Source organism: Synchiropus splendidus, chromosome 19, assembly GCF_027744825.2.
Source record: "Synchiropus splendidus isolate RoL2022-P1 chromosome 19, RoL_Sspl_1.0, whole genome shotgun sequence".
NCBI lineage: Eukaryota > Metazoa > Chordata > Actinopteri > Syngnathiformes > Callionymidae > Synchiropus > Synchiropus splendidus.
Window position 1 is genome coordinate 9,816,977 of NC_071352.1, and position 21,629 is coordinate 9,838,605.

A 21,629-nucleotide genomic window follows, 5' to 3' on the forward strand; every position below is an offset into this window, starting at 1 on the left:
TTTTTTTAGACGCTTTGTCGCCATCTGGTGGTTTGTTTTTTTTTCAAATTCAAGGCCAGAACACATTTCAGTCATTATCAACTCATTTTTATTGGCCGAAACACATTTTACAAAATACAGAGTCGCTACCGTTGAACAAACACGCACCAGTGCCTCCCAGCTCGTCTCCTCCAACACAGCTTTCAGAAACAACTTGAAAAAGAGGTGTTTCTTGCTGCGTCTTCCTCATCTTCTCTTCAGCCATAGTGATGTCAAACCTCTAGAAGTGTTATTACATTAATCTACAGCAGGTTTATTTACAAAATTACACAAAAAAGCAAAAGCCCTCACTTGAAGGAGCATTTGGGGGGAATAATTTAAAAACAGAAAAATACAATTATTGCAGTATACAACAATCTTTTTGTTACACAATGCCGAAGGCATCGTCATATTTTACAGAAGTCAGTGCAAGTAGTGCCCTCATGAGGGAACAAGAGCTTTGCCTCAGAGCAGCGATGCTGTCGAACCTCAAAGTATCTTAGGAGCCACAAACTCAGGGTTGCCACCGATTCTTCACATTACATATGTACAAGCCACAGCATTACAAATTGATTCATGACCAATACAAAGAAAGAAGTTGCGATTAGAAACATTAGTTGGTATGAAAGGTTAAAGAGGCGCAGCGACATGTGTGAGACTGGTTATGGCTTCAGCCCCTTTGGCTGCAAACGTGGTGTAAATATTTTAGAAAGAAACGAGGAAGAGGTTAAGTCCAGCAGTAGCAGACTGGTTTCATGAGCATCGACGTGAGCTTGTGTGTAAGTCCTTGTTCATCAGTCAGAGCTGCAGAGCACATCTCCTCTCTGCGCCCGACCCGGGAAACAGCTCGCCGCACTGATGGCAAGAGTTGAGTTCACTTCATTTTTGTGGCCCTCAGGAGCCGTGGTTTGGCGGGTGCTGGAGGTCCTGTCCTGAGAAGATGGGGTGTAGCAGCGGGTGCAGCTGGAGAGCGGCAGCAGCGGCGGCCTGTGAGGGTCGAGGGGTGAAGAGCGTGGGGTAGAGGGCAGCGTGAGGGACGTGGTGGAGGGCCAGGGGTGTGTGGTGAAGCGCGGACGCCGGGATGATGTGGATAGGCTGCCCTGAGAGGAACGCTGTGGGATGGGCCGGGATCAGCCCTGCGTGCCCGAGAGAGTGTCCCAGAGAATGTCCCAGAGAGTGGCCCAAGGGCGAGAGGGAGATGGGTGTGAGGTGATGCTGAGGAATGTGGTGGACCTGGGCCAGTTGCGCGTGAGCAGGGTGAGCGTGATGGGGATGCGCGGGGTGGATGCCCATGGCTGCTGCCGTGGCAGCGTGGTGCTGCAGGATGGCGTGCTGGACTGTGGTCAAGGACGAGCCAGAGGCCACCGACACTGTGGGCTGCTGAATGTGAATCTGCTGCAGGGCTGGCTGGGGCGGGGCGGGGGCCAGGTTAGCGGCGGCAGCTGCGGCCGCTGCGGCTGCAGCCGCGCTCGGGAACGTCTTCACCTGCTTGGCCAAGAGCTGCTGCTGGATGTGCTGCTGGGCGGCCTGCTGGAGCTTGCTGTACTTCTCCATCTCCTCCGGTGTGAAGGTGATGGGCTGACTCTCCAGAGGAGCCAGGCCGTCCTCCTCCGCCTCCATGCCGTCCTCGTCCAGGCTGGGTGGGGGATAAGTGGCATACGCATGGATGGAAGCTGCTTGCTGCATGTCTGGCAGGAGAGACTCCATCATGGGGTTCTGTAAAGGGTCAGGCCCAGACTCCCCTTGATACTGGGGGATCATCACTGCCTGCTCCTGATCGTACACAGGCTGGGGGTCCTGCAGGACCTGGCCTTCTGAGACGGCCTGTGTCTCCTCTTGCCCCTCTGCACGGACCTCCTCTACCTTTTGGACAACAGGTGCTGGTGGAGGAGGAGGGGGAGGGAACTCTCTGATAGGCTCCACCAGAATGATCTCCTTCTCACCTTCCGAGTCCTTCCCTGTTCCCAAACTGTCGCCGTCAGTCGGCCGAGTCAGTGGGATGATGGGTTTCTTTCCTGCCTGAAGCTTCCCGAAGAGCGGGAGCATGCTTTTGTTTCCCAGGGCAGGGGGTAACTTGGGTCCAAAATATCCCTGCGGAGGATCCTTTATCTTGTTTCCGGACTTTGCACCAGTGGCCACATCGTCTGAGCTCTTTTTGGACTGAACCCTCTCCAAAAGCTGGCGAGCGGTCAGCATATTCTTCTGCTCCCCAGCATCCCGGGACCCTCCAGTCCGGCAGCCCTGTGAACCGGAGGCGTTACGGTTGAGAGCTCGCGATGACGAGGCGCGCGGCGACTGAGAGCGATAGATGCGAGAGCGGTTGAAGTCTCTCCGGTGTGTGTCGCTGTCCGCTCGGCTTCTTGGGGTGCGTCTGTGAGGGGAGCCTTTGGCCGAACTGGAGGAGCGGCTGGCAGAGCTGTGGCTGCGGCTGTAGCTGTGTCTCCAGGATCTGGCGCTGGTGCTGCGGCTGCGGCTCCAGCTGCTGGAGCTTCTTGAGCTGCTCCTGTGGTGCCTGCGATGGCGCTTTCTGCGGCTGTAGCTCCGTGACCTCGAGCGAGAGTCTTCAGAGGTAGAAGAGGAATACTGACGCCGGCGTGACCGCCGGCTTCCCCTTCTCTCGTACTCGGAGTCTGAGGAGCGTTTGGAGTGTCGGTGGCCTTCGGTGCTGTAGTCGCTGTAGCTGTCCGAGTAGCTGCGGCTGCGACTGCGGCGGCTGTAGGCGCTGCTGGCGGCCGAGGAGCGGTCGGAACTGCTGGAGTACGACCGACTTCGGGAGTTTTTACTGCGATGGTGCCGTCGCCGACTGCTTCCCCTTTTATCCCCTCGTCTGGACGAATGGCTGCACGAGCGCCCCGAGTCCTCGCTGTGGTGGCGCCGCTGTTCTCTCGGACTTGATCTGCGATGCCGCGAATGTCGAGTACTGGAGCCGCCTTCTTCTTCGCTCTCACTACTCGGCGGCCGACCAGGACCGGGACTCTTCTGGGCGGATGTGGAGCAGGAGGCACTTTGGGAGGCACCAGAATCAGTCTTCTGTCTCTTGCTGCTCGCCTGAGGTTCGCTGGAGTTGTTCCTCTCTTTGACGGGACCTGTGGCACCCACCTCTCCAGACTTGGGGGCTGAATCTTTATTGGCACGCTTTCGTTTTCCCGACTCCATCCCTGTTTTAACTGCTGTGGCGGCCGGTCCTGCTGCAAGCTCCACAGCAACAACCTTCTCCTCTGACTTTGGTTTGGATTTCTCTTTTTCGTCGCCAGTCCCTTCTTCTGGATTAGGGGCCTTGTTTTTACTCTTTTTCCGCTTGTGCTTTTTCTTCTTTTTTGGCTTGTTTTGCACTTGATCAGCATCTCCAGTCGCATCCTCTCCTGCCACCTTTTCTTTGGCTTTTCTTTTTGAGTGCTTTGCAGACTTCTTATGCTTCTTCTTCTTCTTCTTTTTCTTGCCATCACTGTTGCTTACGGCAGCCTGTGCTTCAGCAGCTTCTGGTTGACCAGACTCTTCATTTGTCACCGATTTTTCTTTGTCTTCATCAGGCGCAGTCGTCGGTTCTTCTTTAACTTTTATCACCTCCTGATCCTTCCCTTCCGACTCCATGTTGGATTTAGGGGATTTGGGAGGCTTGGACCCCCTTCCTTTGTTTCGGGACAGCTTGAAGTCAAAATACAGAGGGTTACAACTGTAAGATAAAGATGGCTCAGCTTTGGTGAATTCAAGGAGTTCCGAGGGCCACTGCAGGGTTGTGCTCTCATCTTTGCTCAGTACTGGGAAAAAGGGGCCTGTTGGAATCTTAGGACCAGGGTTGGAGTCTTGAGCTAAGTCTTGAGCTTCAGGTGTTTTCTGTGTCGGTTTAGGGGAGTCTTGAACGGCGGTGGATAGCTCACCTGCACACAGAGAGTCACCATCTGTCTTTATTTGAGGTGAGGGGAGATTTTTTTCAGGGTTGGCGGTCACATTCTCAGCTTCATCCTGCTCTGTTTTACAGTCCTGAGTCTTTGGGTCCACTGGTTTGGACTCCTCCTCCATTTTCTTCTCCTCCTGCACTACATCCTCTTCCTCCTCTTTGCTCTGACCCTGGTCACTGGCCTTCATGAACAGCAAGAACTGGAAATGAGGTTTGACTCTGCAGTGTGCCGGCGGTATATAGTGGTAGTACTGTTGATCCAGGCCAGCAGGTCCTTCCTCCTTCCTCATCATCATCATCTTCAGTTTGCTCAGTGTACAGGCAAGAGAACTTCCATCATCAGCCGATGGTGTGTCCTCAGTTCCCGCCGTGCAGCTGACCTCGACGGCCTCGCTGCCACCTGACACTTCTTTCGGACTGTCGTTGCTAAAAGCAGACGTCTCCTCCTGCACTTGGAGCTTTTCTCCTTCCTGGCCGTCCTCTTCCTCAACCACTTCCCCATGATCTGTGAACACCGCAGCTGCTGTCTCCAGCTTAACCGGGGTTTTCTTGGCAAAAGAGAACGACACGCTGACTTTGGAGGAGCCGACGAGAGTCGGTGACGAGGCACTGTTCTTCCCCATGGAGAAGCTAATGGCAGGACTCGGCTTTGGGGAGGCTTGTTTCGGTTTCTCCACTTGTGATCCTTCCAGGACACCATCTGTCATTGGGGCTCCCTCTGACGACGGGTTGTCGCCATCTTCCATCTTTTCACCATCCAATGACACCGTAGTGGTTTTGAACATTGGCCCACTTCCTGGTGTGCTGAAACAAGTGATAAGTGAGAATTAAATGTGATGAAATGTAATGCGTGAGTGCAACAACAGCTCACAATACAAGGATCCCTACAATTAAAAACATGAAAGAAGAAAAAAAACTCATGTGCTCAAGTCTGGAAGCCACCAGCAGGTGGTGCTGTAGCGGAAAATAAGCAAACCTGGGCTGTTGTTTTCGTTGCTCCGCCAGCTCATGCAATCTGCGCAGCATTTTATCTTGCTTCTTTCCACCTTTACGGGATCGTGACGAAACATTCCGAGCGAACTCTCTCTGCTTCAGCTCTTTGAGTCTCTGCATTATACAAAAATGGCTCAGGTCAGAAAATGGGTATCAAGATAGATATCGGCCCAACCACTCAAGCACTCTAAAATAAGTACCTGCTTGTGCGCATGATCGTAAGAGTTGATGTGGTTGTCAAATTCCTGGTGTTTGGTGTACTGCTTGTCACATAGCTCACAGTAGAAATTGGCCCTCAGGTCTTCCAGAGCCTTTGCGATGGCTTTCTCCTTTTCCACCTGGTCCTGTTGGTCATACAGAAGAAATACATCAAGACGTTTCCTCCCTGCTGAGGTATCACCACATCATAGCATAATATACATATCATTGACATCAATAGGGCAACAACCTACCTGAACAAAAGATGGCGGGACCAGTACATTGTACAACACAACACTAGCAATGTTCAAACAATACTTGAGAGAAAGAGACAAGTATTGTGGCTCAACCAAAATATATGATAAAGGTGACCTTGTTTTTCCATGACATGAGACCGACTCAATAGAAGAGAATTAAAATGACTGTCTTGCATGATTAAAAACTACACACAGACAGCCCATAACAGAGGGTGTATGAGTACTGTCTTTACATGCTCTGCATCTTTGCACAAGTATCATGGATGGGCTCAAAGGAGAATCAACAGAAATGAATCAATAGTCCAGACAAACTCATGTTGTTCATGATATTAATATAGAAAATCTGGAACTGAAGCCTCAGCAGACGTTCATAAAGGTGTGGTGGGTGATGACTATTATTATTATGTTAGTGACACATATATAGCTTGATGTGAAACATTTATAATGGAGGAGTGTGGAAGCCTACTAGCATCAGTTGTCATTATTACCGGTGTATTACTGGCATATTACATTGTATTACTTGCCTCATATCATCAATGGCCAAATTAATTCTAACCAGCACAGTTATGCAGACCTTATATTTTTGCCGAAGCTCCTCTGTGTCCTCCTTCTCCACTTCCAGCACTCGTCTTTTCTCTGTGGCGTCCTCTGCATAGTCCAGCTAAAAGGACAAACACCAGTAAAATAATGAATAAACAGACAAGTGCAGGTTTGAGACATTTCGACTGAACAAAACATCTTACCTCCATTTCCATTCTTCCCATTCCCATGACATCATACTTAAGGATGATGGGCACAGGGTCCGTGCGTCCTGCGACAAAACAGACAGACAGACAAAAAGGTGAGATGTGGCAGCGGGGAAGTTTGTCCAACTCGGAGACAGCCTGCTTTTAGAGCATAGGGTGCTGGGGTTAGAGAAATTGCCTTTGAGTGCAAAGAGACCAGAAAGCTACAGTGAACCAAACACCAGCCATTCTCACAGCTTACTCAAGCTGCCAACGTCGTTTTTACTGACTATCACATGGAAGTCCCTGCTAAGTCATGGTTGATACGAATAAGATATTAAGAGAAGGATTAGCAAAATCACAGTAAGAAAATGGTCTGATTTGTGATACTGAGTTTACCACTGCAATGCTGTCAAACCAGAGGGACATGTTTATTAAGGTCACTGCAGCTTGTGTGTGCTGGAGGGGGTGCAGCTGGCTAACCCAGCTGGCTCACTGCAACATCGTCCACGACGACAAAACCTAGCGACCTTCATTTAAGACCCATGGCATCATGTCTTCTGACTCGCTGTCCGTTTTGGACCAGTTCTGCCAGATCTGACCACCCATCTCCCCTGCCCCCCTCAATCCTATCCCTAACGTAAGCTGTGAAAAGAGCTGGATCAGAATGAAATTAACAGTAAACAAACCAGACGGAGAAAACAAAAAAAAAAAAGAGGGGGGAAATGAAACATTTAAAATATACAAGAAATAAAATTTGTTTTGGAGATCGACACAAAGTTGCTTAATTCACTCATAATCAGCCAAACAAAGCAGAGAGAAAGACAGAGTCAAATAAAATTCGAAAGGACACAAGCATTGAACTACAGCATAGTGACGTCACAGGCCATGTAATGCCATGGTGACAGTGCAAGGAAAATACTTACCTGGTACAACATGGGTATGAGTAGTGGGAGGGGTGGACACACAGAGATAGACAGGGGAGTCTTATAACAAAAGGCATAAAAAGAATTTGGACTACTCTGCTGCTCCTGCTGCCAGCCGGACACTTACTTACTGATAGTGATTATCAATTCAGTTTGGTTTCAGTTTTTTTTTTCTCCTCGCCCACACATTTTCAAGTTTGTTCACGAATTAAATTCACTCGTATACCATTGGGCTTATAGGGTGGATGCGCAGTTCTTTGCTGAACAATATACATTGTTGCATTTGACACTACGTTTTAGATAAAAATGCAAACACATCAAGTGCCGCTCCCATTTATTCAAGCAAACGGAAATCAATCATGGTGCTTTTTAAAAAGAGATTTCTTGCTATCAAATATAATAAGGACGGAAATTAAAGAGTCACGTTGGTTGTGGGAGTCAAAACAAATGTGTTTGGATTTTTCTTACATTTGTTTCTTGCTATTGCTTTATTTAATCCAAAAAATAGCCAAAGCCCAATGACATATTAATTCTGAAATCATAGATGCATGGGCATCATAACAAAGAACAGCCTTTCTGGACTCTTGGTGCCACTGCAGTGTGATGGCTGGGTTCAGCCTTTTCACAAAGTATGGAACGCACTGTGAATGCATGTGCAAGCATGTCGTCCACCAAGGGAAGGATGATTTGTGTGCTTTGATTAAAAAGACTAAGACTTCGAAACAGGATTGTCTGTGTGCCCACTGCAGTGGTCGATTGAAATGGAGTCACAAGTCAGGCTAAGAATTGAAGATTAATGAACAATTAAATCCCAAACCTAGCACCAATCTTTAAACACAGTGACAATACTTCCACGTTACCCATTCCAGTGGAAAAGAAAGGGACGAGACAAAACAATGTGCATCTAAATCACAGGGTGCGAATCACAAGGTATAAAAAAAAAAAACTGAAAACAAACAAAATGACAATGTTCTAAGAGTAATACATACGCATGATAATATTCAAGCAGCAGAATGAGGACTAATACAGAGAGAATTGAAAAAGCCTATGGAGCATTGGTGCTGTGATGACAGGAAAACAAAACTGGGAAAAATAAATAAAATAAAATCAACAATTCAATTGGGGGATAAAGTAACATTTACCACTAAGTTTACCATCAGCACAACATGGGCAGGATCAAATCGCTGTAAAAAAGAAACACCAATTGGTTAAGCAGGAAGATTGAGGCACATAGAGAAGGGAGGGTGGGGTTAGGAGTGTGGCGGTGGAATTGGGTCAGGGGGGTTATTACCTGAGAGGCAATGATCTGCCAACCCCCCCACCCACACCCCACTCATCCCTTCACTCGGGGGCTCTCTGCTTACAGGGACTGACTCTCACCACTCTCTACACCACTTGTCACAGTGCCCAGGGTTCCAGTGGTGTCCTCTTGCTCTCTATCAAGATTATATCAAAGCTGTGTTTAGCCTTGACCCACAATCAGGATTTTTATGATAAACATTCTGTTGCTGCACAACAGCTTCATAACATCTATCATATTTCCTGACTTTTTTATATGTCCTCTCTACTGTGTGTTCACTTGAAGTGGAAATTGTTAAGAATAAAGGAGCATCAAAAAGTCAGGTTATAGTCATGAAGACCATTTAAGGAAAACTTGGCAGTTAAGCCGAGCGAATATCTTAAAACAGCAAAGCATGGTGCTTCTTGCTTTTAAAAATGCAAAAGACTCAGACTTGAAACACAAGGAATGAGTGCCATAATTATGCTCAATCTCAAAACAACCCATAAGTCTTAGCCCCATTGCAATAAGTGACTCAGCTAAACCAAGAAATCTGTCGCTCTCAGGTAACAGAGTATGGAATAACTTGCAACTTGACCGGTTGGACTTAAGAGATTAGATGAGGACAACCTGTTTCTGTCCATTAGCAGTGGGGGGTTAATGCAATAAGATTAGCATAGCTACAAATTGTGTTGTGTGTCAAATTATTGGGTTTCAGCAACAGGGCACATGTTCTCGAGATGACCACCATTATCCCCCTTTAAGCTTTTTGCCTCAGACACTTTCCCCAGCTACTTATTTGACCTCATTGACATCTCTTCCATCTCCTCAGAAACACAAATCCAGCACTGGGCTTGGCACATAAAACTGCGAACACACATCTAAGTGTGCTCGAGGAGATGGACAGAAGGACTTTAAGCAGTGCCCTGCATGGTCATGCCAATGGGAGTGTGTACTTCTCAGGTCACATTAGAAACACATTTTATCCAACACTGCTTAAAGCTAGAGTTTTCATCATTGTGGCAAACGTAAACACATGGGGGGGTCAAAGAAATTGGGGGACGATGAGGGCGCACACCCATGGGGGATGTAACATGAAGGGTGCCGGAAAGTGGTGAGGTTTTTCCCTGTAAGTTCACTATAAGGCCCAGTGAGTAGCAAACATACAGACACGTCGTCAGTCATGGCAACAACCACACACTCAAATAAAAGATTCACAGGTTTGGAGGTCGAAACAGCCAAACAAGCAGAGGGGGAACATCTACTCTGCAAGCCATTCAAAGTCTGAACTGTGGTTACAGCCAATCAGATCCCCGGCAGCAGCCACAGAAAACTCAGAGAAAAACAATCTATTCATGATTCTAACAGTTGTGATTAAATCAGGACAACTGATGTCTACCTTCATTTCAAATGAATTTAGTTCTGAGATCGAGGCACTTTACTCTGGAGCAGATTGAAATAAAGGTTAAGTGATTATAAAGCAAGAGGAGAAAGCTGATAGAGGCCGGTAGCCTACAGTACACTGGAGAAGGAGGGGTGTTACATTGAGGTTGACTGTCGAGTAGGAGAAAGAAAACACACCCGCACACACACATACTGGCATACGGAAGAGATCCCACAAACCTTACCTAAAAAAGGGGGCAAAAGGGACAAAAAAAAGAATAAGGACAAAGTCAATACAGTAGAAAAACTTAAAAAGGGGGACACAAAGCACTGCAAAAAAAATCCAATGTCTCCTCAAGGAAGGTAGACAAGAAAACAAAGAGATCTATCTGGTCTTGCTGAACTTGTTCAGTCTAAAGTGCATTAGCAAATGACCACAGAGTGGACACTGAGCCATTCATTTCCTTACAACAGCTGAGCACACACTGCCCATTCTAATCTGCCCAATAACAGGACGCTTACATAAGCACAAAGCAAAGATGCCAGGGGCACTTCACTTAGCCCCTCCAAGTTCTTCTATGCTCAAAAAGTACACATCCATATCAGTTCTCATCAAGGTCGGCCATAAAATAAACAACACAAACTAAATGCTCAGAACTCTGTGTGAAGGGTTTCTTGCCTTAATAGACCTGTCAACATTGCCGCCTTCCAGTCCAGTGTTTCTGACACAGTCCAGTTGAGCACACGACAGTGCAAGAAATTACCGTATACGGGCAATAACTGGAACTTTGAGTCAAACAACATCACAAAAAAACTGTTTAAAATCGATTATCTAATGACTTAACACAGACTGAAACTCGAATCAGATGAAAGCAAACCAGGTCGAAGCATCACACAGAGAGCAGCTCCTTAAAAGGAAGGCTAACAAGAAGATGCTGCGGGCACCTCTGAGAGGTCGTGCATGACACAGTAGCACCAACAAACACCCGTAGTGCAGAGCAGCATCATGAGGAAGACTCAGGATGCATTCAAATTTGGTTAACCGGAGTGAATCAATTGTTTATGCCTTTCACGTTGCCGAGAATGCCATGGCAGGGTGGCTCTCTGTGCAAGTGGGTTTCTTCATGTGTCTGCATGTCAACACACGCCGAGTATGCGATTTTTATGATTGTGTTGATCTCACAGACAAATTTAACCAACTAGTGTACTAAATGTAATTTGGTTACAATGCTGTGCCAACTGATAAGACCAAAATGTATTGATACACAACAAGAAATGCAAGGGTACACCGGTACTAATTCATAATTATTTGAATGAATACAATTGTTATTGCTAAAGAATGATAAGAATAAGGTTCCTCTTAACACAACTTCCTCATACCCCTGACCACTGGCTAACAAAACAAAGTGTCCTCTTAGGGAGTGGTGGACATAGAGAAAATATCTGAACTGAACAGATGGTAATCGGAAGCATAAGTATAAGGCGTGAGTTAGAAGAATGCTATGCTACTTAAAACTACTAAATCAATACCAACCTGGCCAGTCATGCTCAAAAAGATATTGTGATAAACTCAAACAATAATCTTGCAAACATATGTTGTAGGAGCATTTTCAACATTAACACACAGGGACTATATCAACTATAATACATTACAAAGTCATTTGAGGCAACCAGACAAAAACAGCGTTCAAGCTATTGTATCCAATATCAAGAGCATCTGTTGTTGGAATACAATATGCAAACCCCTGAATTAAAAACATCACTCTAGTGTAGGTAAAAAATGCCTCAAGAGAAAGAGTGCAGACAGAAAAACAAAATTTCATGTTTGGAAAGAAAAAAGTGGAAAGAAACAGAGACGACAACAGTGGGTGGTAAAGTATGCCACCAATGTGTGTGGAGATGCATGAGGTCTTACCCTGCATGGTTTTTCCAAGGCCTTGCCCCAACTTCCAGCCATGTTTCTGAAGTAGCCGGTGCCCGATGTTATCCTAACAGACACAAAAGGAGAAAAAAACCAAAATATTCCAATAATAAGATGAGCTTTTCCCCTGCAGGTATGGATCAGAACACAAACATCAAACTAAAACAAAAACACTCAGATCACGCTATCATAAGCAGCACATCCACCACCGCCACCATCATCATCATCATCATCATCATCATTCAAATCACCTATGAAGAGTGTGACATCAGTGTCTATAGTACAGGGAGTTGGAGTTGAGGAGGGTATAGACAAGGCTGCCGTTAGTTTAACCAGTGGCTATGTGTCGAATGCAACTCTTATACTACTTACTGTACTTACTATAACTATAGTAGAGAGGAGCTGCCGTGTAGTGAATTAAGCCATAATAATGGTAAATGTTCTGAGTATTTTTTTAAACATGTCTGGTTATATTTAGCGACTGGAAGGATAGAAGGGAGAGGAAAATATATGTATCACACATACATATATGAACCACTACTAAGTCAGATAAGTACACGAAAGTGACACAAAAAAAGCTATGCATTAATAAAATGAAGACCAGAAATTCCAAGCTTTCTGTGATAGCGTAACCATGACAAGGGGAGCACCATGAAACAAAATGCATCTGTCACAAAGAAATTAAATATATAGCAGGAGAAAGAGACAAAGGTGGAGCTGTTGGGCCTTGGATTACCATTACAAGGCCCAGATCGAACATACACGTGTGCAGGAAGGGATGTATAGAGAGGAAGACAGTGTAGGGTGTGTGTAGCCCTGTTAGAAACAATCATCTGTTGTGCATGTTCTCGGACTCCATCCAGAATTCTTTGGTCAATAATTGATAATGGAATTCTCCTGACCATAGGTAATGCTGTGCACAGAATTCCAATGTCATGAATTCCGGGCACTTCGTAACCTTCTATGTATTCCGCAACTTAAGCAGGCTTAAGGGACTGGATAATCATGTAAAGAACTTCAGCATTCAGCAAGGATGATTAATACATTTTACTTCCATTTGGGAATGTTACTAAACAATAGATTTACTGCTGTTTCTGTTTGGTCATTTTGACAGATTTTTTTCCCCGTTCTGATACCATAAGGCATTTTGTTAAATAAAAATACTGACCACAATGTGACACATTTTAACTAAATAACTGGACTGGTTTCAGGAACATCTGAAAACTTATTTTGATCTTATCTAGTCTCACTGCCACAATCACAAAACCAAATACAAGGGGAGTGTATGAACATGCACAACAGGAAATCTTAAACTCCGTGGAGTAATATATATACACATCAACGGCTTGTCTATCTGTAGTATGAGTCAGCAAGAGTAACAAAAACACAGAAATGCAAGACTGCCCCACCACTACACACTACAGTACATCCTCAAGCACAAATAAACAAACAATGAAATTTTGATAGTAAGAAGTGATTTCTGTCGTGAATATTATTGCTATTCCAGACTGGTCTAACATTCACCAGGGTGCTGCATTCTACCAGAAATCATACAAACCAAACAAAGGCATATTTATAATCACAAAGAAACTGACATCAACTTTCACAAACAAAAGGTGAAGGAGTTTAAACAAAACAGAAACAGCATGCACTCTTTTTGTTAAAGGACTTAACAAAAAGGCTTGTCTGTTAGTAGCACACAGCTGATGGTACATATAGAAAGAGGGCGGGATTGAGGTGGAGGGTGGAAGAATAGAACTCCAGCTGTGTTAGTTTCAAGTGGATCAGGCACTGAGAAGGAAGTGATGGCTCAACAAGACTCAAGTCTGTTTCTTTTTTGTGCTTTTTTACTACCAAGAATAGGTCAGGACAGAGGGCAGAACAGAGCACGCTGAGCCATGGCATGGGTTCTAAGGTGGGTAGGTACTGGTGATCTGGACTTGTATGGGTTAATGCAAGTGAAGGGAGGTGGTGGTCATACACACAGCACACAACATCTCCGCCCACTAGGACTCAATTGATTTAACAGTGACTTTTTCAGCAACAACTGTTAATCCCAAACAAACTTCATAAATATGTTGTGTTTTATTGCAATTCACACGATCGACTAACCACTGACAAAATCATTCCATGAATGTGCGCTTTGTGTGTACAGAGAGTGACTGCCTGTTATGGGAAAAGATAAGGGAGGAATTTGGACCTCACAAGGGGGTAACAACAAAAGTTCTTCTTTAACAGGTTTGAACAGTTGACTTTAATCGACTTTGTACAGCACATTGAGATTTTTAAAAGTGTGTCGGAACACTATATAATCTAAACTTACTCTGCAGGGAAACACTGCAGTGTACTGCAGCAAACACTTGCCCATCCTGCAACATCGGCCATGGTTCCACCACCGACTGCAGCAGGATTCTACAAGTGCACATTTTATACTACATAAAGCAGGACAAGACAAAATAGTAAAACTGCGTATAACAAAGAAATTGTTCACATGACGCGATCAATGTTTACCCGGTGAGAATCAGGAAAAGACAGAGCTATATTTTCCCCACCTACTTAAGTCAAAACCAAAACTACAAGTTTGTTAAGGCACCAGCTTCAGTTGCTGACACACCAAACGTTTATTTTTCCAAAGGGCTGAGCACAAGTTATGAGGGCGGAGATGAAGCGCAGGCTGCATGTTGAACAACAGATGAGTGCACCAAAAGAATAGACAGACAGACAGACGGATGAAAGCAAAGACGGCGAGTCCAACAGCAGTGCAAGTGGAGTGAAGGCATTTCCATACGAACCTGGCTTTAAAATACTGGGCTGTCAAAAAAACAGTCACACGTGACACAACGTAAGAAACCGGCCAGACGCTTTCAACTGTAAATCTGCTAGGTTCTCTATAGTCTTTTATAAACAAACAATTTTGTTTTATAGAAAACAGAAATGGAAGGCATGTCAATGAATCCACCAACTGACTGTTAATTGAGTAAAGGCTGAAATACGAAACAATAACCAAACAAAATAGGGCTCTAAGAATGTGCACTGTGCTTTGTTTCAGCATAGTGAATGGTGACAGAGTTTGTGTTAGAGGTGATATGCAGGGGAACACACTTAGAGACCTCAGCCAGCCTTTATATTTGGATTTAGTTTGTTTGCTGGACAGATCATGAAAATATCTTCCCATAACCTGCCACACATTGTACTTGTCGCTCAAAACTAAGAGGATCTGACAACAAATACTGGTCATGTTAAAAAGTAAAGCTGAAGGTTAAAACACGTATCCATCATGTGATGTTACATACACACATCTTTAGTTCTGAAATATTTTTTACTAGGCGCGTTGACACATGATTTCAGAAGTAGCAACTCAAAGAATCAGCTTCATATTTGAGAAATGTTCAGGGTCACACAGTTTTTATGATTATGATTGCGACTTTTATATTGATGACTGCCGGGTGACTTGTTGTTGCATTATGTTTACCACTACAAGGTAGGTTCATGTAAAGTTACTAAATCTTCACAGATCTTCATTTGAATAAATTGAATACAAAAAAAGCAGAATTAGATTGTAACAAACTGGCCACTATTAAGACCATGTGGATTCTCGAGCATTGACTAAAACATGGTTGACACCCAAATTTGTGCACAGGTATTTGTGAAGGCGATGCAGAAGCTTGAGGGATTTGTTAAGCAAAATGAACTGCTGCCATTGATCACCACAACTCCAGGATAAACATCTGGTATTTGTTAACAGGTCTGCTGTGGGCAGCTTTCTGTTAACTCCTGATATGGTAAATTCCTTTGAGCGCTAGCAGCTAGAGGTGTGAACAACTGTGAACACAACCAAAGGATTGACACTAAAACAGAAGGTCAGCTGTTTACATTTAATGGGAGTGATGGTGTCTTTTGGTAAACATTCTATTGTTGATGACCAAATTGAACTTCTATTTTCAAAATCATTGTGGGGAAGAGAATACAGTAGTGATTACAGACGCTATTTAACATGCACACTTACCCCATAATACGGACGACAAATTTCTTCCACTGGAAGTTTAGCAAAGTGAGCTAACACCTGTCCACGGATGGATGCGCCCGTGTGTGTTAGTGTGTGTGGTCTGCTAAAAGAAGTTGTGCCAGTGCAAGCCTAGATCTTTACTCGGAGTGGATGCATTTCAATTTGAATGCCTCATTGAAGTGTAAAAGTGATTTAAATTCCTCCACCAAACTGCATCAACTGTGGACTTGACTGAGAGCTGAACGGCTGAAGATACTAGCTGACCCCGTCTGCTGTAATGTAAAAGACACTAGAAAGTTTGATTACAAAGTGGATTGGGTGCAATTCTGTGGCTCTGAGGCTGCCCACTGCATATCGCCCTCGAAGTGAGTCGGAAAAGGGAAAAGGTGTGGGGTAGATAACAGGGGCCTTCTGGTTTAAAACAGAAGGGAAGGAGAAATGAGTTTTCAGGAAAACGTTTTTGAGTGTTGAGAGTGAACCATACTGAATGCTACCAAGTTAAAACATGCAATGCAAAAAAACAATATTAGAGAGAAAGAGAGAGAGAGAGTGAAGACTCAAGAGGGGTAAGACAGGGAGAAAGTAAGATCCCAGTAAAGTTCCACAGATCTCTAACTGCCTATAAATGACACACAACAAGTGGCAGGGGAGGGGCTATGAGAGGCTGGGCTGAGCCATAGACCAACAAGTATGAGCAGCAGCCAACTGCCACTTTGAATTACCTTATCCTGCCAACCTGGTCAAAGTAAAACCACTGTTGACAGACTTGCAGCGACCAGTCTGATGTGGCCATTAACCTATTCCAATATGCAAATAACTTTTTTTTAATCTGGCGTAGCACAGCGCTCAGTGCCCCTCCACAAATAATAGCGCAGGAGTAAAAAAGCCACTTGAGCAAGGTAAGCAGGCCACTTCTCTTTTGCACGACTCTTATTCGCCAACACAATGTTTGGAATCAGAGAGATAATGACACTAAGCCCATCTAGTTGAATAACATATCAGGGAATCACAACATTTTTGGAGTAAATGTAAATTATAATATTATTCAACCTATTTTTGCTCATGCTTATGTATCCATCAACTTGACATTACAGATTTTTCTTTTTAAGCAAACTCTACAAAATTTATAATAAAGGCTTAATAATGACTAGTGGGTCATTGCTTTCTCACTTGATAAAAATATCAAATATTGGCTGTATTGCACTTCAGGTTGGCCAATTATAAAAAGTAAAAAGTTTCTATGTAATTATCGCAATTAAAAAGTGAAAATCATATCTGAATGTGTTACCATTGTGTTGCTAAGAGATCTTTTTAGGCCTGTTCACCATCATGCTTCAGAGACAGCAAGTGAAAGAGAGAGAATAGACAGGAAAGAAAAAGAGCTGCCTGCGCTATTATTCATGTGCCTCTTTCAGCGAAAAATGCAGTCCCAGTTGCACAAGCACCATGCCAGCACAGAATGACAGAGGGTACTGTACACCGAATAACTGTGTAGTAGGGAAGGGAGCAAGGTAGACATTGAGGTAAAGAATAGATTTAGAGTTGAGAATTGAACAGAAAGAAAGAGAGGACAGTCAGAAAGCGTTACAAGGACCCTAGAGATAGGAGTAAGAAAGCAGAGCGTGCAAATACAAACCGGGTCATTGTTGCTTAGCTAATAGGGGCCAATTCGCTGCAGGAGAGAAATGTCGAACACCCCAAGTTGTGTACAATAAGATAACTGTCCTATACACAGAGACATATTCTAGGCTATCAATGCATACACGTACTCACTCGCTCACTCAGTCACAAAATACAGAGGATGCCATTCACAATTTCTTACTATACACTCTCTTGCTTGCTAAATAAGAGTGGAATAAGCACTGCCAAGAGGTATTTACATAGCTTCGAAGCATCCACGCATATTACAATAGGAAAATGTTTTTGAACCAGTAGTGAGATCACTTGTGGTTAAACCAAACAAAGACAAATGGAAGTAATAATAACTGAGTAACATGAGTAAACACCAGGGTTTTACATGTGCTTCTGTCAACAAAGATGTCATATTGTGGCATGTTTACAGACCCGTATCTACTTCTGATCTGGTGAAATTGCTTGATACAGTGGTGTGTAAAAAGCCTCTCAAAAAATATATAAATGATTGTTGACAGTGCTTAAACCACTCGCTGCTTTCCGTGCCCTCTAATGGCGCACAGGTGACAATGAATTATGGTAGACTTACAGAAATGTTTTTATTTACAATGCATAGAGAAAAACAGGAAGCGCTAACATTGTAGCTCGTATTTTAACTAACACAAGAAATGATACAGGTAGAGGACATTGGGGACTCGAGGAATATTAATGGAAACAAGACAGGTGTTGCTACTGGTTAGGGAATCATAGGGACACTGAATGCTTCTAAATGAGCAGTACAAATGATGTGGTTTTAATTCCTCCCTGGACCAATCATCCACTCACACAGCTGGTCCAACGATATGGGATGATAGGTGTTGCCTTACCGATTCGATGGGCTTGTCCAGGGACGCCTGCTCAAGCTCCACCTGGCCATCTTCATACTGGTCAAAGTGATTTCCACCCTGGAATAGCAAGAAAAAGGTCACATTGAAGAGGTCCATATCCACTCGGAACAAACAGTGCCACTGTCCTGTGTGCTTTGATGAATCATTTACTTGTTTGCCATGACTTTCTCTACTCACGATTACTTCTGACCATTAAACTGTGTCAGACAAAACAGCAGAGTTTGCATGGTCCCCTCATCGTGCTTTTCATTGAGAAAAATACAATTCACTCATAAATAAACCTGGTTATGTTAAACCTCATGACAAAACATTACACTAGTGTCTTGTTTAACAAGCTAGTGGCCTGTAGGTCTCAGTCCAAGTGAGGCAGAGTATTATTACTATTTGAATACTGAACATGGGATTGCCCTCAAAGCAGATCCAACAGACAGAGCGTCAGTGTTCTGGGCTGAAGCTGCTCACAACAGACCCATTGAGACAACACATCTATTCACCTTTCAGTGACCACAGGGTTGGTATCCAGGGGAATTAACTATTTCAACATACAGTCTGGATGCAGCCAGTGACTGTTAAAACATTACATGAACGTTAATATATTTATTAGACCTACAAATGCCTTGACCAAAACGGGTGCTCAATAGTCAATTTTGTTTTTAAGATGTGGTAATATATCAAAATCGAAAGTCGAACTTTGAAATGTGAGATTAACATGGCACCCACGAAAAAAAATCATTAATAACAGTTCATTCACGCTAATCTCATATATTGGCTCCATTTCCAGGAGCTTTAATTTATTTCCATGGCAAAGATGGGAGTTTTGGGTCACTGGAATGAACCAGATCTGCTGAAGCACTTCATTTTAGAGAGCGTTCTGGCTCAATCAAGATATGATTTAGAATATATTTGGATACTTGGAAGAAAAAAAGTCCACCTTTTCAATTCAATTTCAATGTAAATGACAAATATTTATGATTGTCCAATCTCCACGGATGTCAAACTCTGTCATTCAAGATATGATTTAGAATATATTTGGATACTTGGAAGAAAAAAAGTCCACCTTTTCAATTCAATTTCAATGTAAATGACATATTTATGATTGTCCAATCTCCACGGATGTCAAACTCTGTCATTCGCTCAACTCCAGACCATCAACGCCTTTTTATGATGACTAAGATGACGTTGACAGAAAGTGATATTAAAAGAGTAAAGCTAAAAACTTCAGGACTCGTAAAGGATGAAATGACAGGCAACGTCCATCCCTATGAAGTATAATGACCACGGCAATTATCACTATTTCAGGGTGTGGCAACCTGCACAGACAGATTGAGGAAAAAAAATTATTATATGATTGGCTGGGTGGGGTCTTGAAGCACTTACTCCTACCACAGAAAACAATCCTTTGAGTCCATAACAAAGTAACGTATGATGACCTAATGGGTTTTAGTCTGCCAAGTAAATTTAATAATTCATTATAATCTGGGGAACAGTTTGCGATCTGGGTGACCAGCAAAAAAACAACCGAGATTAAACCAGATATTGGGGGCAATAGTGTGAAATTATTACATAAATATAATACATCACAATCATATACTTATATATCATATAATCACATATTTGTTCATTCTTTACAACATAATAAGAATGTAAACATCAGCCATTCGAGATGTGGAGGCCATAGCTACTCATATGGAGGGTATTGCTGGTATAAAAGAATTTAAATGGAAGACAGAGCCCAATAAATATTTAGATTGTTCCCCTGTAAACGGAACTCCCTAATGTGTGTCAAGTTAGCCATCGATAGCATCTGTCGATAAAAAGGCAGCCTCCCCAAGGTCATAAACAAGCGACAAAAGTATAGTTAAATATGACGAGATACGCAATGCATGTCTTCATTCAAATCTAGTAAACATATAAATGAACTGCCATTGAACCCTACTTTGTAAACTAACCACAGAGGTAAATTCGTAGCAGCCGCAGTGCACTACTGTTGTTCCCTAACGTTAGCTTAGCCAGCCTGCAGTGCTAACGTCAACATTTACGCCAGGATGCACGGCGCTCTTCTTCAATTAAAAACTACTGCCTCACGAGCATGTCGCCACTCTGACTCTTGTGAATACACAGCAATTCGTTGCCTATCGACGAATGCCGAGGAAGCGTTACCTGAAAATCACGTTCTTCGTTGAATCTAGAAAATCTGTCGGCCATTTTCTGAAGGCAGCAGCTTCACTGCTCGCTCCGTCTGTTGCAGGCACGGACGAGCGCTCGGGCACGCGCTCGGCTGACGGCTCGCAGGGGGTGAGCGAGTCCCTCTCTGGTCAGTGGTGTCGGGTGTTGCGAGTTACACGGAGTTAACTCGAGTTACATGGAGTTAAAGCGTTTGCCTATCCTTTCTTTTTTTTCCCGGAAGTGCAAACCAATTGAATTTGATGCAACGTTGGTCGATCAATAATACACTGAAGGAAACGATAATGATCATTACATTGCCATCTGAGAGACAACAACATTAATAATCGTCTTCATCATCGTCATCATCATCATTTTATGCTCGAAGCTGAGTTCTCTTATTGAAAAAGTATCGCCCTACATTAGATCTTTGCTCCCCTCTACCGGCCGCTTGTGAAAGTGAGGCGCTCAGAACTAACAGATCCAGTCAGTCTTGTTTTATTGTCAACATGTCGAGAGAATACTGCCAGTAAGGTGGAAGACAATTGATCATAATTTTATTTGCATTTTTCATAAAATGTGTTGCATATGAGTTGATTTCATCACGACAAAATCATGGACGAATGCTGAAATAAAATGCATTAGTTATGCATGTTTTTTTTCATTCCTTTTTGTACTCTCAGCGGTCCATTACAAAAAATAATCATTCATAAATAAAGTCATAAATATGTGTACATGTTTTGATAAGGCATTAAGTGAACTGAGCTTTAAAATAAAAATGGTTGTTATATGTTAATGAACAACATACACACAATGGCACCGAAACCCTTAGAATTTGACAAAATCTCCAATATTATCATGGACAATCTTTTTGTTTTGTTTTATTTCAAAATGTGTGGCTGCATTAACCAGACTCTAACAAATGGAAAAGACGGATTCATGTTTATTATTTATCTTTTTTCACCTTTTTTTTTAACCTTGCGCCACCGTGTCAATAATGTATTCATCACTTGTTGTCCCAGAATTTGTTTCTTCCTCTGTATACTAGACGAAGATTTAATATTCACGCAGCAGTTATTTTTTGTTATTGTAACTAATGGTAACGGCCACTAGAGGTCTCTGCTGAGCTAGTGAGCGAAACTCGTCGTTTTCTCAGCCACATCCTCAGGAATTTCTTTCGACTGTGATGAAATATTATCTAAATATTATACGCCTGCACAAACCCCTGGGTTGTTTATGTAGTTTAGAGTGGGACAGCTATTCAAGTTCAATGTGATATTCATATTCAGGCTATGAATGCTTGATTTCATTTCATGATATTATGTTATGTATATAAAACCATC

The 21,629-nt window shown here is 43.4% G+C and overlaps 1 protein-coding gene across 11 annotated transcripts; it reads right to left on the reverse strand.

The window, feature by feature from the left end:
* Window positions 1-71: 71 nt before the first annotated feature.
* Window positions 72-20,447, reverse strand: gpatch8 (G patch domain containing 8). 11 transcript variants are annotated; one of them, XM_053850747.1, is made up of 10 exons: window positions 20,284-20,356; window positions 18,103-18,180; window positions 17,241-17,276; window positions 14,391-14,409; window positions 11,593-11,665; window positions 6,108-6,175; window positions 5,939-6,025; window positions 5,110-5,253; window positions 4,893-5,023; window positions 72-4,720 (listed from the first exon to the last, which is right to left on the reverse strand). In XM_053850747.1, the coding sequence occupies exons 5-10, from the start codon at window positions 11,597-11,599 to the stop codon at window positions 913-915; spliced, it is 4,245 nt and encodes a 1,414-aa protein (XP_053706722.1). In that variant the 5' UTR covers window positions 11,600-11,665; window positions 14,391-14,409; window positions 17,241-17,276; window positions 18,103-18,180; window positions 20,284-20,356; the 3' UTR covers window positions 72-912. The 11 variants fall into 11 exon arrangements, with proteins under 11 accessions (XP_053706722.1, XP_053706729.1, XP_053706731.1 ...); XM_053850754.1 differs by having other exon boundaries at window positions 6,108-8,199; XM_053850756.1 differs by lacking the exon at window positions 17,241-17,276 and adding an exon at window positions 8,158-8,199 and having other exon boundaries at window positions 20,284-20,302.
* Window positions 20,448-21,629: the final 1,182 nt, after the last annotated feature.

Coding starts and splice junctions, on each gene's coding strand:
- gpatch8 (XM_053850745.1), bottom strand. CDS start 20,328: ATGGCCGACAGATTTTCTAGATTCAACGAAGAACGTGATTTTCAG. Junction 6,176..11,592: donor CCTTGGAAAAACCATGCAGG/GTAAGACCTCAT, acceptor GTTTTGTCGCAG/GACGCACGGACCCTGTGCCC. Junction 5,254..5,938: donor AGCTTCGGCAAAAATATAAG/GTCTGCATAACT, acceptor TATGACCAACAG/GACCAGGTGGAAAAGGAGAA.